This window comes from Takifugu flavidus, chromosome 4 (assembly GCF_003711565.1).
Source record: "Takifugu flavidus isolate HTHZ2018 chromosome 4, ASM371156v2, whole genome shotgun sequence".
Lineage (NCBI taxonomy): Eukaryota > Metazoa > Chordata > Actinopteri > Tetraodontiformes > Tetraodontidae > Takifugu > Takifugu flavidus.
In genome coordinates, this window is record NC_079523.1 from 5,553,304 (window position 1) to 5,569,178 (window position 15,875).

At 47.5% G+C, this 15,875-nt stretch overlaps 1 protein-coding gene across 8 annotated transcripts in view; it reads left to right on the forward strand.

The window, feature by feature from the left end:
- The first annotated feature begins 1,392 nt into the window (after positions 1-1,392).
- Positions 1,393-15,875, forward strand: part of magi1b (membrane associated guanylate kinase, WW and PDZ domain containing 1b) — a 65,487-nt gene continuing 51,004 nt past the window's right edge. For 6 of the 8 annotated variants that reach the window (XM_057029287.1, XM_057029288.1, XM_057029291.1 and 3 more), the window contains exon 1: positions 1,393-2,185. In XM_057029287.1, the coding sequence (XP_056885267.1) occupies positions 1,888-2,185 (298 nt within the window). In that variant the 5' untranslated portion in view covers positions 1,393-1,887. The remainder of the gene's footprint in view (positions 2,186-15,875) is intronic. The other 2 variants (XM_057029290.1, XM_057029298.1) reach the window with 1 other exon arrangement.

Consider the following 15,875-nt stretch of genomic DNA (forward strand, 5'->3'; position numbering starts at 1 on the left):
GCACTTCCCAAGGTGAGAGGCTCATCTGATCCCATCATGCATATTGCGTTCTAATATCTGTATGTTGTGAATTCACGCCATTGTAAGCAGCATATTTGACCTGTCACCTATTTTTCACCTTTTGTATGATGATAAATGTGGTTTTAAACGCGACAGAGTGTTGGGGATTTGGCGCCATCTAGAGGTTAGCTTTATCATATAGAGTGGCTGTTGGGGGAATTGCAACTACAAATGTCTGCAGTCTACCACGTTTGTAGTTTTCTAATTTTAAATCTAATTTTCTGACCAACAAAGTTTGTCTGTTGTGGGCTTCTGTAGAGAGAGAGCACTAATGCTCTCGTGCCAATGGAGGACCCACAACATTTTTTAATATACATATCTTATTGCGACATACTAGTGATCAAAAAACAGTATTGAGTATACGGATGTTGTCGTAAAAACAAGCAATACATTTAAAGAATATTTGTCAGCTCCACTGATTCCCATAATGTGTTAGGTATAAGGGGATGTTCAAATTCATCAGGTATTTATTTTTGCATGGGCTACATTCTTTCTTCCCATCTCTCTCTCTCTCTCTCTCTCTCTCTCTCTCTCTCTCTCTCACACACACACACACACACACACACACCACACACACACACACACCAGTCTAACTTGAAATTTAGCATTCCTGACAACCATACACAACCCTTCATTGAGTAAGTCACCACCAAATTACAGTAGTCAGAATAACACTGTGACAGACATCCTTTGAGTCAAGCTCTATACATAACTATCAGCATAATTATGATAGCTATTGTGTCAGATATAGAGTCAGCACCATTGCATTCTAATCTTTTCTTTAAAATAGATTAAATCTATATATTTTGGGCTAAGAAGCCAGTAATATCCAGTTTAGTAAAGCCAGGAGCAGCGCGCATGCGCAGTTTGAAATAATGTTGCCTTCATGTGCGTCCTGTTGGCTGCGTCTCTGGGAATTCCAGCTGTTCCCACTCAACATCAAGTTGAAATTTTACAATAAAGCCGACATAATTTAATTTTTTACAAGTTTTGTTGCAAAAGCTACCAATTACCTTTACTATGAAACTCACGTGTTCTTTGTCACGTAAATCATTGACTTAAATGTGACGTGAGATACTAATTGTTATACACACAGTGGAGCTAGCTTTTTTTTTTAACATAAAATAAAATAAAAGTGTAGGCATGTCACATCAACAATCTGTATTTTATCTATTAGGTGCATGTTGATTTTCGATGAAAAGGTTATCATTATCACATTATTCCCCAAACTGTGACAGAGAAGGTCGCATCCGCCGCACTGATGAGACGTAATTGGAATTGGAGTGAGATGTTCGATGGCACTTGAAGGCAGCACGAACAGCAACACATTCCGGGCGCCACGGCGGAGCTCAGTGGGACTCGGCGAACTACACGACAGCGTTGTACCTGGTTAAACGGTCCCAAGACGGCTGCACACGCCGGAAAACCCTGCGGTTGTACCGGAAGAGGAAAAGAACCTCTCACTCTTACCTGAAGGACAGGTGGAAGCGTCTTTTGACACGAGTTTCCAAGGATTAAAAAAAAAAAAGTGGAAACGAGACGTAAGTAGGGGATCGCGTATGTGACATGACAACATTGAAGAAGGAATAAAGTGCTGGAAAAATGAAACCAGCATTCACGCAACAAGGAGCGACCTGGGAGCCGACAGGAATGGCTTGATTTGCCAGCCCGGGTGAGCGCGGTGGGACGGTTCTGTCAGAGGCGCGAATGTTTCTGTGGGAGAGGAAGAAAGTTTGCTTCAATTCGCTCGGATACAAGTCGGCTTCGCTTGAAGCACCGCAGCTGTGACTGTTTCTCACCCTAGTGGCGAGTCCGACCGTTTCCACGATGTCTAAACCCGCCGCAAAGAAAAACCACTGGACCTCCAGAGTGAACGAGTGCTCGGTGAGCAAAGATGCCCGCGGTGACTTGAACGTACCACTGCGCGGCGGCGCGGAGAACGGAGAGTTCGCCTACATCGGACACGTAAACGAGGATGTAGTGGTTTACAAAAGTGGAAAATTAAACGAAGGGGAGCTGCTCCTGGAGGTGGAGAACCTGTCGATCTCCGGATTACCCCTGTACGACATACAGACACTGATTAAGAACTGCAAAGGTCCCGTCAGGTTGAAAACTGTCAGACAAGGTAAGCGCTTGGCGCGTCGCACGCCGAACTCCCTTCGAACTTTCGCCCGTTTCGTGTTCATCATCTTTCTGGACAAGTGAAAGGACACTTAAAATGTGTCAATGTGTTTATCACAATGTTTCGCAGTACTTTTGCGTTCGGCATCAAAACCACCCGTTTTAACTCAGGCGTGTGGCAGAACTGACGCGCTTTGCTCCGCGTTAAAGCGGAGAAGTTCTGCGCATAAATTTAAAGTTGACGATGTTAGCTTGATTTAAGACGTTTTTAACTTTTGTAGGTAAAAAAAAAAAGGCAGTCACACTTCATTCTATTCCCCCTTTGCATTTTCAAAAAGCGTTTCTAAATAACTCTAAAGGCGAGCGCCATAAAAACCCAGACCACGTGACAGTTTCTTTCATTTATGGGGTGAACTTTAAACCATCCAGCTCGGTTTTGGCTGTCATTTCACGCCGAGCAGTATCTGTTGAAAGCCCTGTCAGCCCAGACTGGCAACCCTCCTCCAGCAGCAACAGTGAACGGGAACATCAGGCCAGTGCAGCCGGTCTGGTGAGTTCACGGTCAGCTTGACTCAGCAGGGCTGGTGCAGGGTGACACTGAGCTGCCCTGACAGGCTTCCAGAACGGCCAAACAGACTGCAGGAGGGATGCTCGAAGCCAGCCCGGCCCACACCCGCATCCCGCCGAAAGAGCCACACTAAACAGTGTGGGGACGGTCCAAGGACAATTTCACATTTTCATTAACCTGCGAACGGGTTGGGATGTGTCGGGCCTGTTTGGTGATAGCGGCTGCCTTTTTTGGCACGTGGGATGACTTGTGGCATTCATAGAGTAGCTACATCCTCTTTCTACATTCTTGGCGTGTTTTGCGCCTCATTGTGATTGTGTGACGATATCGGGGAACAAAAACCTCCCTGGTACCCAGTTTACAAAGGTGAGGCTGTTTCATCAGGTCAAATCAAGATCCAGATTTACACTGGGACTGATGAGAGTGTGAAGTGTCCTGCAGTTTTTCTGTTCTTGCTCAGATAGTTGAGTTGAATAGTTCAGTTCAGTTGTGTAGAGAAGGGGAGGGGGCCACAGGTGTAGCTCGCATCTGCTGTTTGTTGCTCAGAAACCTGGAGCGGAAGAAAACTGAAGTGATGTAGGTGACAAGTGAGCTAATTTTTTTGTAAACCTTTAAAAAAAGAAAAAGATACTTGTAATAATTAAATGGAAAATAATCTCTGCACCAGTCAGGAGTCCCCATGACCTCATGCAGAGGTCGGGTGATACAGTCACTGTTAGTCACATGATCAGGCTCCATTATGAGTTTTTAATAATTCATACTGTCTGGGAATTTCCCTCCCTAATCAGCCTTAATTGGGAAAATATGCTCGGCAAGGACGGCCATCTGTAACATCTAAATGACCTAATTTTATTCTGAGCTTGTGCCACTTTCTCATGTTAATCAAGCGAGGTGTTGGAGGGACGTGACGCTTCGCTGTCTGAGTAGCTGTTGGCTAACAGTAAAAATCGCCTTTAAAAGCTTCGGAACCTGTTTGGTGCGTTTCCATCGACCTGCAGACGTGCAGCGGATCGAAAGCCCAAATAAAGATGTCGACAGTCCTTGAATTAGCTGCTTAGCTCAATTAGAGACTCCCCAAAACGCATTATCTGTGAAGATTTAATGTCCTTTTGGCTAACTGGTTTAATCAGTTTACAATCAATCTGGATGGAAACGAGGCTACGTTCACTTGTCGCATTCCTGCACCGACCTGATTCGTCAGAAACTGTAATGTTTGCTTTGAGTATCGGTGGAAAAAAACACCCCGTGAGTCCACATCGCAAACAGTCCTTCGCTGCACATTGATCTGGCAAAAGCTGTGGGAAAATGACTGATGTAATTTAAGCTGTTACCAGCAGTCACTGACCCCGTCCTAATGCACTCTAGTACCCAGATGGGTGGGGCAGGGGGCTCTTTATGGGTAAACTTCACAGGCGAATGACCCACTGCCCATAAACGCCACGCCATAGCTGGGCACCACCGTGGGCACTTGGATAACGTGCACGGAGAGGTTCAGACTGAGAGCAGATTAGCGTGACGCGCTCTGTCCGGTGTTTGGAGTTTGAATAATCGGGGAGATTTCCTGTGTCATCTGTTCCTGTCCTGTATTTACCATGTTGGCGGAAGGATACGCTTTACAGCAGCCCGAGTTTAGATAGTGCCTGTTAAATGACCATTTGGGGCCTAAAGCCCATTCCCTGGGTTGGAGATGTGTTGTGTGTGGGCTTGCGTCATACAGCACGCACATGCACGTTCTACGGAAACCACGGTGTGTGTGGACTGTATTTTTTTGAGACACCTTTATGCCGCGGGCCCGTTATGATGGATGGGGCCTTTCTCGCTGTACATTTGTGGAATCAGAAAATATCCCCCCGTCGTACGGCGATGTGCGCTAACGACGGCCTGTCTGCTTCGGATTGAATGCACTTTTACTGCCTGGGTTTCTTCTGCGGCGGATGGGCGCGAGCGTCCTTGGCAGGGATTGCATATGGAAGTGTTTATTTCCTCTCTCTCAGCAGGAAGTCGGACACCCCCTCCTCTCTTCTACCATTCCCCCACCTTTGTATTGACAGCGGCAGACCGACATCACTTCCTGCTTCCTTCGTAGCCAGGATGAAGGCGAGCCTCCCCTGCAGGAAAGAGCTCTGGCTTTAATTTGAGGGTGTGTGTGTTTATTTCTGTGTGTGTGTGAGATCAGACTCGCATGTGCAGTATAAACATCCTTGAGCTGAACGTGCGTGGATGCGTGCCGGTGCGCGGCTTAAGCGGGGCATTAAAATACAGTGGTCGGTCAGCGACTAAACAGATCGGGATTTCCTGACTCACTAATGCTACAATTTTTCTAATCCTGCTCCCGAGAGACTGCGTATTTACATGTGCACGTTCCTCGCCGGCAGAATTGTCTTTGCTACCCTCCTGTCACCCTGTGTTGTCTGAAAGGGAACTCGTCACGCCTGCCAACGTGCACTTTAAGAGGATCGGAACAGCAAATTAATAGAGAATAGCGAGAGTAGCCAGAGCAGGGAAGAAACAAAGCATGTTGGCTCCCTCTGCTCTTCCATGATGGCTGCTCTCGTGTCTCTTCTCATTGTTCTCTGCTTTTATTCCCTTCCAGCCTGTCAGAGCGTGAAAGACTGCGCCGCGCGTGAGTGCCGGGAATCAAACCCAGACTCAAAGCTTCAGCCTTTCACATCGAACGCTTGATTCTGTGTACCTGTTAGCCTCAAGGACGTGTCGAATGAGCTGACAAATCCACTGGAAAGGCCTCCACTTATTCCGACTCTGTCAATCTGAGCGCTCGGTTAGCATAATCCCTCAGCTGGAGGTAGGATGATGCTTAGGGCCACTGAAATTAGCCTTCAATCTCTCAACAAGTGAACACGTTGGTTCCTATTTTATTGCAGGTTGTCCCAGTATATTAAACAGATTTAACTTGGTTATTTAAAATGCTGCGACAGAAGCCGGTAAAATCGTTTCTCTAGCTTTAGCCTGGGGACTTTTCACAGATATCCCGGTAATGTAAGTCTTTGGGAAGCTCATGCACGTTCATGCGCACATACAAACAAAACAAGAGAATATCCACAGGTTTAGAGAACAGCCTATCCTCTGATTAAGAGGATTTATGGAAGAACACACAAACACCCGGAGTCCTCCTGCAGCACAATAGCCTGCGTGGCGACACACCCTCATCCCCCCTCCTCCTCCCGTCAATGCTTCTTGCTCCGTTTGCCTCATTTTCGTCCCTTCATTTCTTTCAGGTCTTCATTTGTTCTCACCACAGTCGCTGACATCTGAATATGGGAGTTGTGGGAATCTCCCACCCTTGTTCTTTTTTCCGGCTTGAGCCTTCTAATGAAAGGAGCCATTCAACAGGTCAAATCACAGCAGTTATGGATGACTTTGGGTGGCGAGGCACCGGGGAAGGACTTATGTGGGAGGTACTCGCCGTCGAGGAAGAGCGAGATGGATCATTGGTGGACAAAATAGGAAGAATTTCACAGATATAATAGCCTGTACTAGTTTGGTGGGTCGTGCTAATTAGCATATTGCAAATTAGCACGGCCTGTGCGATAGTGCTAAGGTGTTCAATGGCGATGAGTGAAGAGTGACAGGGCGGATGTGGTCGTGTCACAGGTGGCCTCGAGAAGAAAGAAGGGATTTCCTTATTAGATGGGCTGAGACTAATTAGCAAAGACACGAAAGAAATTGAATCTTAATTAAAAGGTCGGCAGCCTTCCCCGTCTGTCTTGACTGTAGATGTCGACGTGCGTTAAAGCGACGCTTGTGCACGGGCCGGCCACAGCTTCTCACGAAGAAGGCGAATCAACCTGGTGTGGTGGAAAAGTGGCGTCAAGCTGCTCAGATTGATGGTTTGATTGATCGTGAGCTTGGTTTCTACCACTTTACTGTTCTTTTTCCAACTGTATCACACTGACACCACAGCTGAGCTGACCTTCCTGTTGCATTTCCCTTAAAAAGAAAGAAAGAATGCACCACCTACATCAAAAAGTGGCAATTTTGTATTTGGACGCGGGTGGTAACTGAAACCCAGATAGGTGTTCTTGTAATTAACAACCCAAAACAAGCAATTGTCATGATCAGAGCGTGTTTAGCAATGACGAGGACATTAATGTTATTCGGGGCGAGTGTTGGGAATAATTCCAGTAATGGCAAACACTCCTCAGCCATCATGTCTGATATTTCACATGCTTCGCCGAGGATCCCGAACCCCCGTGTGCTCGTGTTGAGGCTTACCAATAAAGGGTCACATGACAGCCGGCACCATGTGGGTCAGCGATGGGTTTAATTGGATATTCATACGGAAATAATGGCACGTCTCTGTGCCGCTGCAGGCTCACGCACCGTTTCTGGTCCTGATGTACGTGCACGCGGCAGCTTTCCTATCCTCAGCGCTGTTCAGGAATGCTGTGTTTACATAGCTGCAGCTATCCCAGATTAGCATGATGGTCTCTCAGGTGCCTGCTGTGTATCACAGACGGTTATTTTATCGGCCCAGCCTGGGTCACGCTCCAGCAAATGCTGCTTCACTTTGCTTCCTACTCTTCTCTCTTGGGTTTTTGGTATAATCTTGGTTCCAGGAAGATCATTTGCGATGAGATTGGACACGTTTATGTGGTGACATGGACAGAATGAGCCATGACACGTAAGAACAAAAGTGTGCTGAGCACGAGGAAAGTGCTGAACACCTCTCGTGTCTCTGTTTGGGGAGCTGAGCCTTCGCCTGTTTAAGGATGAAAGCATCTCCTTGCTGCTGTTGTTTTAGTCCCGAAATGACACTTCCTGTGCCACGGATGTATCGCGCTGTTCTGGAGGAGACGCCCGACGAATAGCCTGTATTCTTTATAGCTCATTGCTGCAAATTGGCAGAAGACTGCGGCTCCGCTCAGATGTCCCTCCGTGACCTGGGGCTTCACCGAGCTCGTGAGCTCATAAATTAGACAAGAAATCTAATTTCCCTCAGGGGCTCTGAAGGGATCCGGGCGCTCTCAGGCAGACTGTTTCTTTTCAGAGGTATTTGATTTCTATGCTTCCTGATGTAAATGGGCCGATAACGGGACAGTCGGAACTGCATGGTTGCCTGGATGCTCGCTGAGTCACTGAAGACAAATGCGGCTCGGCTCTCTTTTTGGGTTTTTTTCTACAGAAGCTTGTTTGTTACAAGTGTTGAAACGTGTTTGACCTGAGAGTTTAAAGGAAAAAGGCCACACACTTCGGAACAATGTTATCACTGTTAACAGCTGGGAGGCCGGAGTGGGAACGGCTCTGATAAGAAAAGTCATTTTCACTGTTGTTATATGTTACCGAGCTCCACTGCTGTTTGTGCTTTATTTTTTATTTTTTTGAGGAGTTTGTTGTCATTGTTGTTGGCTCCCCTTCAGATCCATTTTCACTATCTCGGCCTTGCCCTTCCACTCTGTTTCCTGCGTGTCACTTCCCCAGTAATCACGCCGCCTTTTGTCCGCCACGCCCTTTGTTTTCTCTCGCCTTGAGAGGTACTCTTGACATTTCCTGTGTGGGACCGACTTTGACGCAGCCACTTCCAGTGTTTACATTCACAACCCTTATGGATTTATCAAGCCAATTGGGTGCCATTATACAGCGTGCACACGCTCAAACATGCCATTTTAAGCTGATTTTAGGGGAAAAGAATTCATATGACGATTCTAGCTCATGTTACACAATCATAATAAGTTCTTATGAGTGTTCCAGCCATGTGAGTTTATACATTTTTACATTTAGCTTTGTTTTCTGCCCTCTGTTAATAGAGTGAAATGGTAACAGGCAGCGCTGAACCTCCACCCTGACTTCCACCGAGTTCGTTTTTATCAGTGCTAGCGGGAAAGGAGCCTGTTCTCTGTCCTTTAGGAATGGTTGGAATCCCGTGCACCCGGTCCGGCTCTGGCTGTTCTCATCACAACATGACTGTTCTGTAGTCACGCTGCTGACAGGCGTGTTCGTGAGGCGTTCAGGTTCAGGATCAGTCCGTTTGAAGCTGGTTTATTGTTACGGCAGGAGGGTAAAACTGGATCAGTGAAGTTTTTTTTAAGGCAAATCCCTGATTGAATGAAATTTTAACAATCCCTTTTATTGTGTGTGTCCGTGTGTGCGTGCATGCGGGTGTGCAAATGCTCCCGCCGGTGATCCAGTTAGACCGGTTTGGGTGAAACTGTAGCATAGCTCTGCTGCACCTGTTCTGGGCGTTACTGATGTCGCAGTGGGCAGGGAGGAAGAGATCCAAGGCCGCCCGCCATCCTCCAAACGCAACCGTGCCTGTCTGCATGGCGCCCCGGAGCCCCCCCGACGCACACAGACGCATTTGAGTCGCTCTCACCCCGTATCTGCCCGTAGTGAGTGGAGACTCACGAGGTGCTTTTTTTGTTTTTCATTAGCTCGGTTAAATGCCACAGTGGAGTGGACCCTCATCCCCGCTGTTTAACTTGTGAGTGTAAACACAACGTCTGGCCTGATTGGTGTCAGGCGACCTTTTGGTCACCATGGCAACATAGTCGTAAATCTGAAGACACACTGGTCGCCACCAAGCAGTTGGTTGCTAATTCTAAAAAACTGGAGTCTGTCTGTCTTTCTCTTTCTGTCTGACTGTGTGTGTGTGTGTGTGTGGGGGGGGGGGGGGGGGGGGGGGGAGCACCAGATAAACAGTGGAGATAGGAGAAGCTCTCAGTCTCATGATGTTGCGGGCAGATAACTTTGTTTAGAGAGATGGCAGGAATGCTGTACTCGCACAGAAGGTCCAACAGCTCCGTTGTCTCCGTCTGGACGAGGTGTCCACCGAGTTGAGTCCACAGTTTAGACAGTGTTGAACTTTTAAATCAGGACCACATCTGATAATCAGCTGCACATTTATTGGCAGAGAAGTTAATCAGGAATTTGGCCTTTGTTGCATGAAGAATGAGGGGGAAAAAACTTGTTTTTATTATTTTGTGATGAATTAATAAGATAATTATTACAATATGGGAGCCACCTAACAGAGACATCTATTACAACACAGTGGTTCATCATGATGGATGCAGTAGGTGCACGAGTTAATTGAGCCCTGCGTTTCCTCCAGGCTTGGCGGTGCAGCAGTGAAACACGAGACGCGGCATTAACGTTTCCACAGGAAAATACTTGTTAGATTTAAATGTAGTTTTAAACAAATGATGTCATACCTTTGGTCCTCGTCGTAAAAACAGAGCAGAGGGAAAATGTGTTGCTTTGTTCTCCGAGTCTCTGGGCTCTTGACCAAAGGCCTTGTGTATCCACGTGCACGCCCGCCCGTGCACGAAGCCTGGAACATGTTTGCATGTGGTCTAAATACAGCTTTTTACTGCTACCCAAATGATTGTGTGCCACGAGTAAGGTCATTGCTGCACAGCTTTTTCCACTCCAAACACAGACGGGCTTCAGATTCTGATCACGGCTTCCACAGGTGGTTTAATAAGGACGACCAAGGACCTGGATTGAGTTTTCTCCGGAAACATCGTCCCACGTCAGAAACGGGTCTCATTTTCCAGCTGGTCCATCAGGGCATCCTGGTACTTCTTTAGCGTCTTACAACTGTTTTGCAAGTGTAGCTCAACCTATACACACGTTATCCAACACCTGCCACACAATTCCCATCTGTCCACCACTGTGATGGTTTGGAGCAGACAAAGAAAAGAAGAATAGATGTGATCCCCCCCCCCCCCCCCCTTCCCTTTTTTTGGTGATTTCGTGTATATGTATGTTTTTATCTGGCCTCTGCCCGACCCGTTTCTGTCCTAGAAAACTTCAGCTGCATAACAAGATGTTTAAGTCAGACTGACATGTGGGCCGAACACAAGTCAGCGAAGATTGTTAACCTCAGTTTATGTTCCAGTGGGTAACCCAATGATTAGATTATAACCTGGACGTATGGTTTGATTCGTACGAAGATGAAGGAGCTAAATGATGCTAATCATTATTTCTGCCTCTCAGAATCTCATTAGGGTCTTTTTAGCATCACAGGCGCTCCTATCCCATTTCAGCTAACAATTTTCATATTTTTCATGTTCTTTTAGTGATTGAACACAAGAAATCGACTGTCAAAAAAGACCCAACAGCCCTGGGGCGTCGACTCGGCCTTACAGAACACTGAAAGCCCTGAGGAGAAAATTGGCGGGGCTTTTCCAGCCACCCCTCCCCTCCCCTTAGATTCATTCCAGAGTTCAGACTGGAATCACTTCTCTCGCATGTCGCTCTCTCACCCTTCTCCTCCCTTTGCTCTCCTCCAGCCTTCCATCATTTCCCCCCCCCCGTCTGCCTTAGGAGGAACTCTGATAACATCACTCGCTACGTTTACATGCGCAGCTTAAACGAGCGATGCTCAGAAATGGACTTTGGGTGCGTTTATGTGCAACAGAGTCGAATAGCTGACGGGAACTCCTCCTCTTCATCACTAGGTGGAGATATGCGTCTTTCCAGCAGGTTACTGCAGCTCCCTTTTGGTTGACCTATTACATCCCATAATGCTTTGAGTCGGGGGTCAGAAGGATGGATAATCGTACAGCTTTTTCCTGCGTTTACGTGGCCTTCGGTTGTCCAGTCATCGTCGGCGTGAGGCAATAATTCATTTTGGATCATGTGAATGATGAAAGTGTACGTTCCCGCCTCTGGAGGAGGATCCTGAACCTCTTGCGTACTTGCCCCCAGGCATGTCCTTCTATCCTGGGTCACTGTCCTCTCCGGGCTCCTGGGTGCTCGGCTCTCTTTGCTTTCCCACGTGCAACGGTGGCGGTGTTGACACCGTTTCACCCTTTCCCACGGGTAGCAGGTGAACCAGATCAGGTAGTAGAAACACTGAGACTCATTTGGATGATAAAAGGATGAAGCAGAGCTACAGAAGATGGATAAATCGAATTCCTCGACTTCTTATCTCAACTTTTTCTTCCTTTGCTTTCCGTAAACTTTCAATCACGGCGGACCGAGCGGCCGCGGCTGGCTGAGCCCTACAGAACGTTCCGCAGCCCCTCAGGAACGCCACTAATGTAAACGTCAAGCTAAGCTACCCCCGTTTTAATCACAACCATATGCGGTGCACTCCTCCCCCAGGGACGCCGACCCCCGATCCTGCCTAGAATCTACCGGTAATACCACAGCCGCTCCGTTCGGGAGCATTTGGATTTGCTCGGCTGAAATCAGTCTTTTACGAGAAAAGTGATTTTAATATTTGCGCCGGGCTCCTGTCGCACCTGAGAGGGCAGCGTCGTAGTAAAAGTCCCAGGGCCAGAACTGGCTGGCTACCTGCCGTGGAGCGGATGAATAATTCACTGTTTTACAGCAGGCCGGCACCTTTGAACCCGGACTACTCCCCCAACAAAAACACCAAGAGATGAATGGGCTGAAGAGGGAGTTTATTATCCATACTTTATTTTCTACATAGCTCTGCAATAATAGCATGCAAATGTCTGTTTATGTTCTGGAACTGTGTGACATTCAAAGCAAAAAAAAAAAACATTAATGTGATGAAATGTACAGTTTCTGTGCTCCTTTTCCGAGCCGATACCGCCATGTTCCTCGCCCCCTGGTGATGGATTTTGACAACCACGGGTTTCACCCAACACAACAAGACACGGGTGTGTTTACGAGCCAAACCCAAATCACCTAAATAAAGAGTTGTGTTTTTAATATAGTTTGTGTGTTTTCATCAAAAGGACAGGCCTGACCTGAGGCTTTCTAATCAGACCAGCTCTGCTTTGATGGAAAGAGGCCAGTTGGGTCCACTTTGACAGAGCGGGGAAGATCAAGGAAGGCGGGGCGGGCACGATTCTGATGAGACGCGTGCTGACTGAATTCTTTTTATGTGGCTGGACCTGTTGAGGTGCATTGTGGGTGGTCTGATGTCATCATTCCACACGCAGCCGGTTTCGGCCTCCGTGCTGCACGAGCTGACTTCAGTTTCAGGCTCGGTTCCCTATCTTCGTAGCCTTTGATGTGTCGTTGTTGCGGCCCATCCAAACCCCTTTTTATCTGGTTCTCACAACCCAAATAAATCGCTGTGCAAACAACAGATGTTTCCTCTGGTCCCAGGCCGTCACTTCTTTAAAGAAGTGGGTTGGAGTGTATTATCATTCTTTGGTTTTGTCTTCTGAAGCGAGGGACATGATCGTCCGTGAAACCCTCATCAGTCCGACAGCCTGACAAATGGCTGCCTGTGTTTGAAAGTCTACATGCTTGAGCAGACTCCCAGCTACCTGCAGGCCTCTCATACAGGTTTTAGTACAAACCAGCTGACATGCTGAGGGAAATCGAACCCGAGCGCCACAATTACGCTGGAGAGGAAAAAAAAAAAAAAACACGTACAAGTGATTTTTGCATATCGGGGAGGGGTTGTTGAGTTTGGCCAGCGGTTTTGTCCCAGTGGTCCTGCATCTGCAGCAACATGTGGCGCTTCTGTCGGCCTGGACCACATAAAGGGAGCAGCCTGGAAAAATGCATGTGGGGCCTGTTGAGGAAAAGCCTGCTGACTCGTCGCCACGGCGTTCCTGTCGGCTTAAATACAAATTGCGAAGAGCAGCCTCCTGAACTGTGAAGGCCCATAAGCACACGCCTCGTGCCCTTTTGCTTTGCTGCGCTTCCCTGCATTCTTTTTGTGGACTGTGACATTGTGAGTGCGCGCCTTGTTATTCCAGCTGCGGCTCTGGCAGCGGCTCGGCTCTTTTAGTCACGCTGAGGTGAGGGGCAGGTTTCCCCCTTTGAGTGTGGAGCAAACCCTGCGACACGGTGCAGCCCCTGCTGATCTTGTCTGATCTTGAAATCAGAGGCTCGACATTAATGTTCCCACTGAAGTACTGTTGTTTTTTGTCGTCATGGTTACAATCATGGTGCTTCAGACGTGTAACAAAGGCTGGAGACCTGCCACTCAGCTGTGGCCCTCCTCGGCTCTGGACGGGGATTTAGACGTGGTTCTGTCCGCAGGAACAAACACAAGTAAAAAATCTAACCCTTCAGTTGTTATCAGGGTCCTGTTACTGATGGGACCAGTCAGCTGGAGCGCACGCTTTAATGATTCACTAAGTGTCTGCTTTGGGAGGGCGGGGTGATGAGCAGTCAGCAGGGCAGAGATGGTCAAGTCCCGGTCACGACCCGCCTTGTTGGAATGTTTGGAATTCCCGCTGCAGACGGATGAGCAGGACAGCAGCTGGTGTGGCGGATTCACGATCGGGAACGATAACCCGTGCGAATCTTTGCGGGACTCCAGATTTACTTTGAAGCGAGTTCAGCAGTGTGTTCTCCTCGGCTCTGGTCCATAATCGTCTTTATTAAAGGGTCCGATCACAAGGTCATCGGGAGATCTTGGACAGAGTTACTGTCTGCGCTGTTGCTGTTTCCCTAATTGCATTTATGCCACTGTTTACCTCATTAGACTTCTTTGAGCTGGGAACTTAATAGGTGATAAAACCGATAAGGATGCTAATCAAGTAGTCCAGGGTAGCCAGTCTTTTCAGTCTTTTCAGTCTTCATAATTTCTGGAATTTCCACCATTTGGCAATTTTACGACAGTTTGTATCACACGCTGGAATTGAACAATTATTTATGATTCACAATGACCTTTTTAACTCCCTGAGCCCTCGCGGCGGCAACGTTAGCACAAAAATGATAGAGTGTGTCCAGCACCAAGCGCTGACTCACATTTTAACAGTGTAGTTTGTCTTAATGGAGCTTCGGGGGAAGTAGCCAAACCAAAGTTTTATTTCTTTGGCTGCAGTTTAAAGAACGACATCAGTGTGGTTTCGTGCTTAAGGCCACGTAAGAAAATGCATTTATCTTAATTTGCTGTAAATGTTGTTGATGTCACTGCATGATGGCATTAATGGCCTTTTTCCCATTAACAATATATCAGCGTATGGTACAAATCTATATTCGCATGCTCAGATCTTGTGCGTTACACACTAAAGGGTCGTTTCTGAATGCTTTACGCAACAGGACTCTCTACACAGATGCATTCAATTGTTTGCTAATGCTTTTATGAGGACTCTGGTATGAAGCAGTTAGCAATAGAAAAGCTGCCAACAAGACTTTTAGTAGCATGTCCAATTGTGACTGCCGCCTAACGAGTATTGGAACAAGATTTAGAACTCTTTAATCATGTTTCAACTCCTTGGAAGGTTTGTGCCACCCCAGCTGTACCCCCCCCCCCCTGGTCAACATCTCTTCACCCTCTTCATCCTCCAGTAGGTTTTGTGGGAGTTTTTTTGGTGTCTCTCTCATATCACCCAATAAATCCCTTACGGGACACCGTCACACCCCCACGACCCAAGTGGTGAGATATTAAACTGCTTGGATGGTCGATAGGCACGATGGTCAGGGGTTTGTGTCGGCTTTAGGTCAGCTAGTCGCAGAGTATTTTTGGTTTGGGGGATGTCGAAGTTGACTAATTGCAGTTTATTTGTAATTTGTGGTCATTTGTAACGGTGCAGGACCATCAGTCGCTCGGTCAGTCTCCATCAGCCCCCCTCAGTGACACTCGCTGACGCTGTCCTCGGTCACCTGGAAAGCAAAGTTCGTCATGCTTAAATGAGCACCCACACGGACACGTGCTTGAATTTACCACAGATTTGAGGGAGTACCGCACGGGGTGTAATTTTGGACCACTTTTGGACGCATCCTCATGGAGCCACTCTGAATTGTTGCCATCCTCAGACTCGATATTGCACTGGCGTGTCATCGCTGCCTACATGCCTGTAGCTCGTCGGCCTCGCATTCTCACAACCGCTGCCAAACGTGCCGGTTCCCTTGTCTTCGTTCATTAGGGGAAGACTGACGGGTCAGCGCAGAGATTGTTCTGATGTCCACAATCTCGCTGCGCTCTACTGGTCCTCACAACGCGTCAGTCACATCCACCTGCATTAGGGTGCGACTAATTGTGCGTAATGTTGATTCTGTTGCACGCTATCGCTATTGTTTATTTATTTCTTTTGTAAAAACATGATGATGCGACAAGAGAAATCTCAGGCGTGATCGGGAACATCCGTCAGAATGAAAAGCAGAACTTCCAGGACTGAGAGACCACACTTCACTGCATTCACTCCTCATTGGTCGAACCTCATTTGCATTTAAATGGACCACTAATTCTGTCCTTAATCACTCCCGGGTGAAAGTTGTTAACACG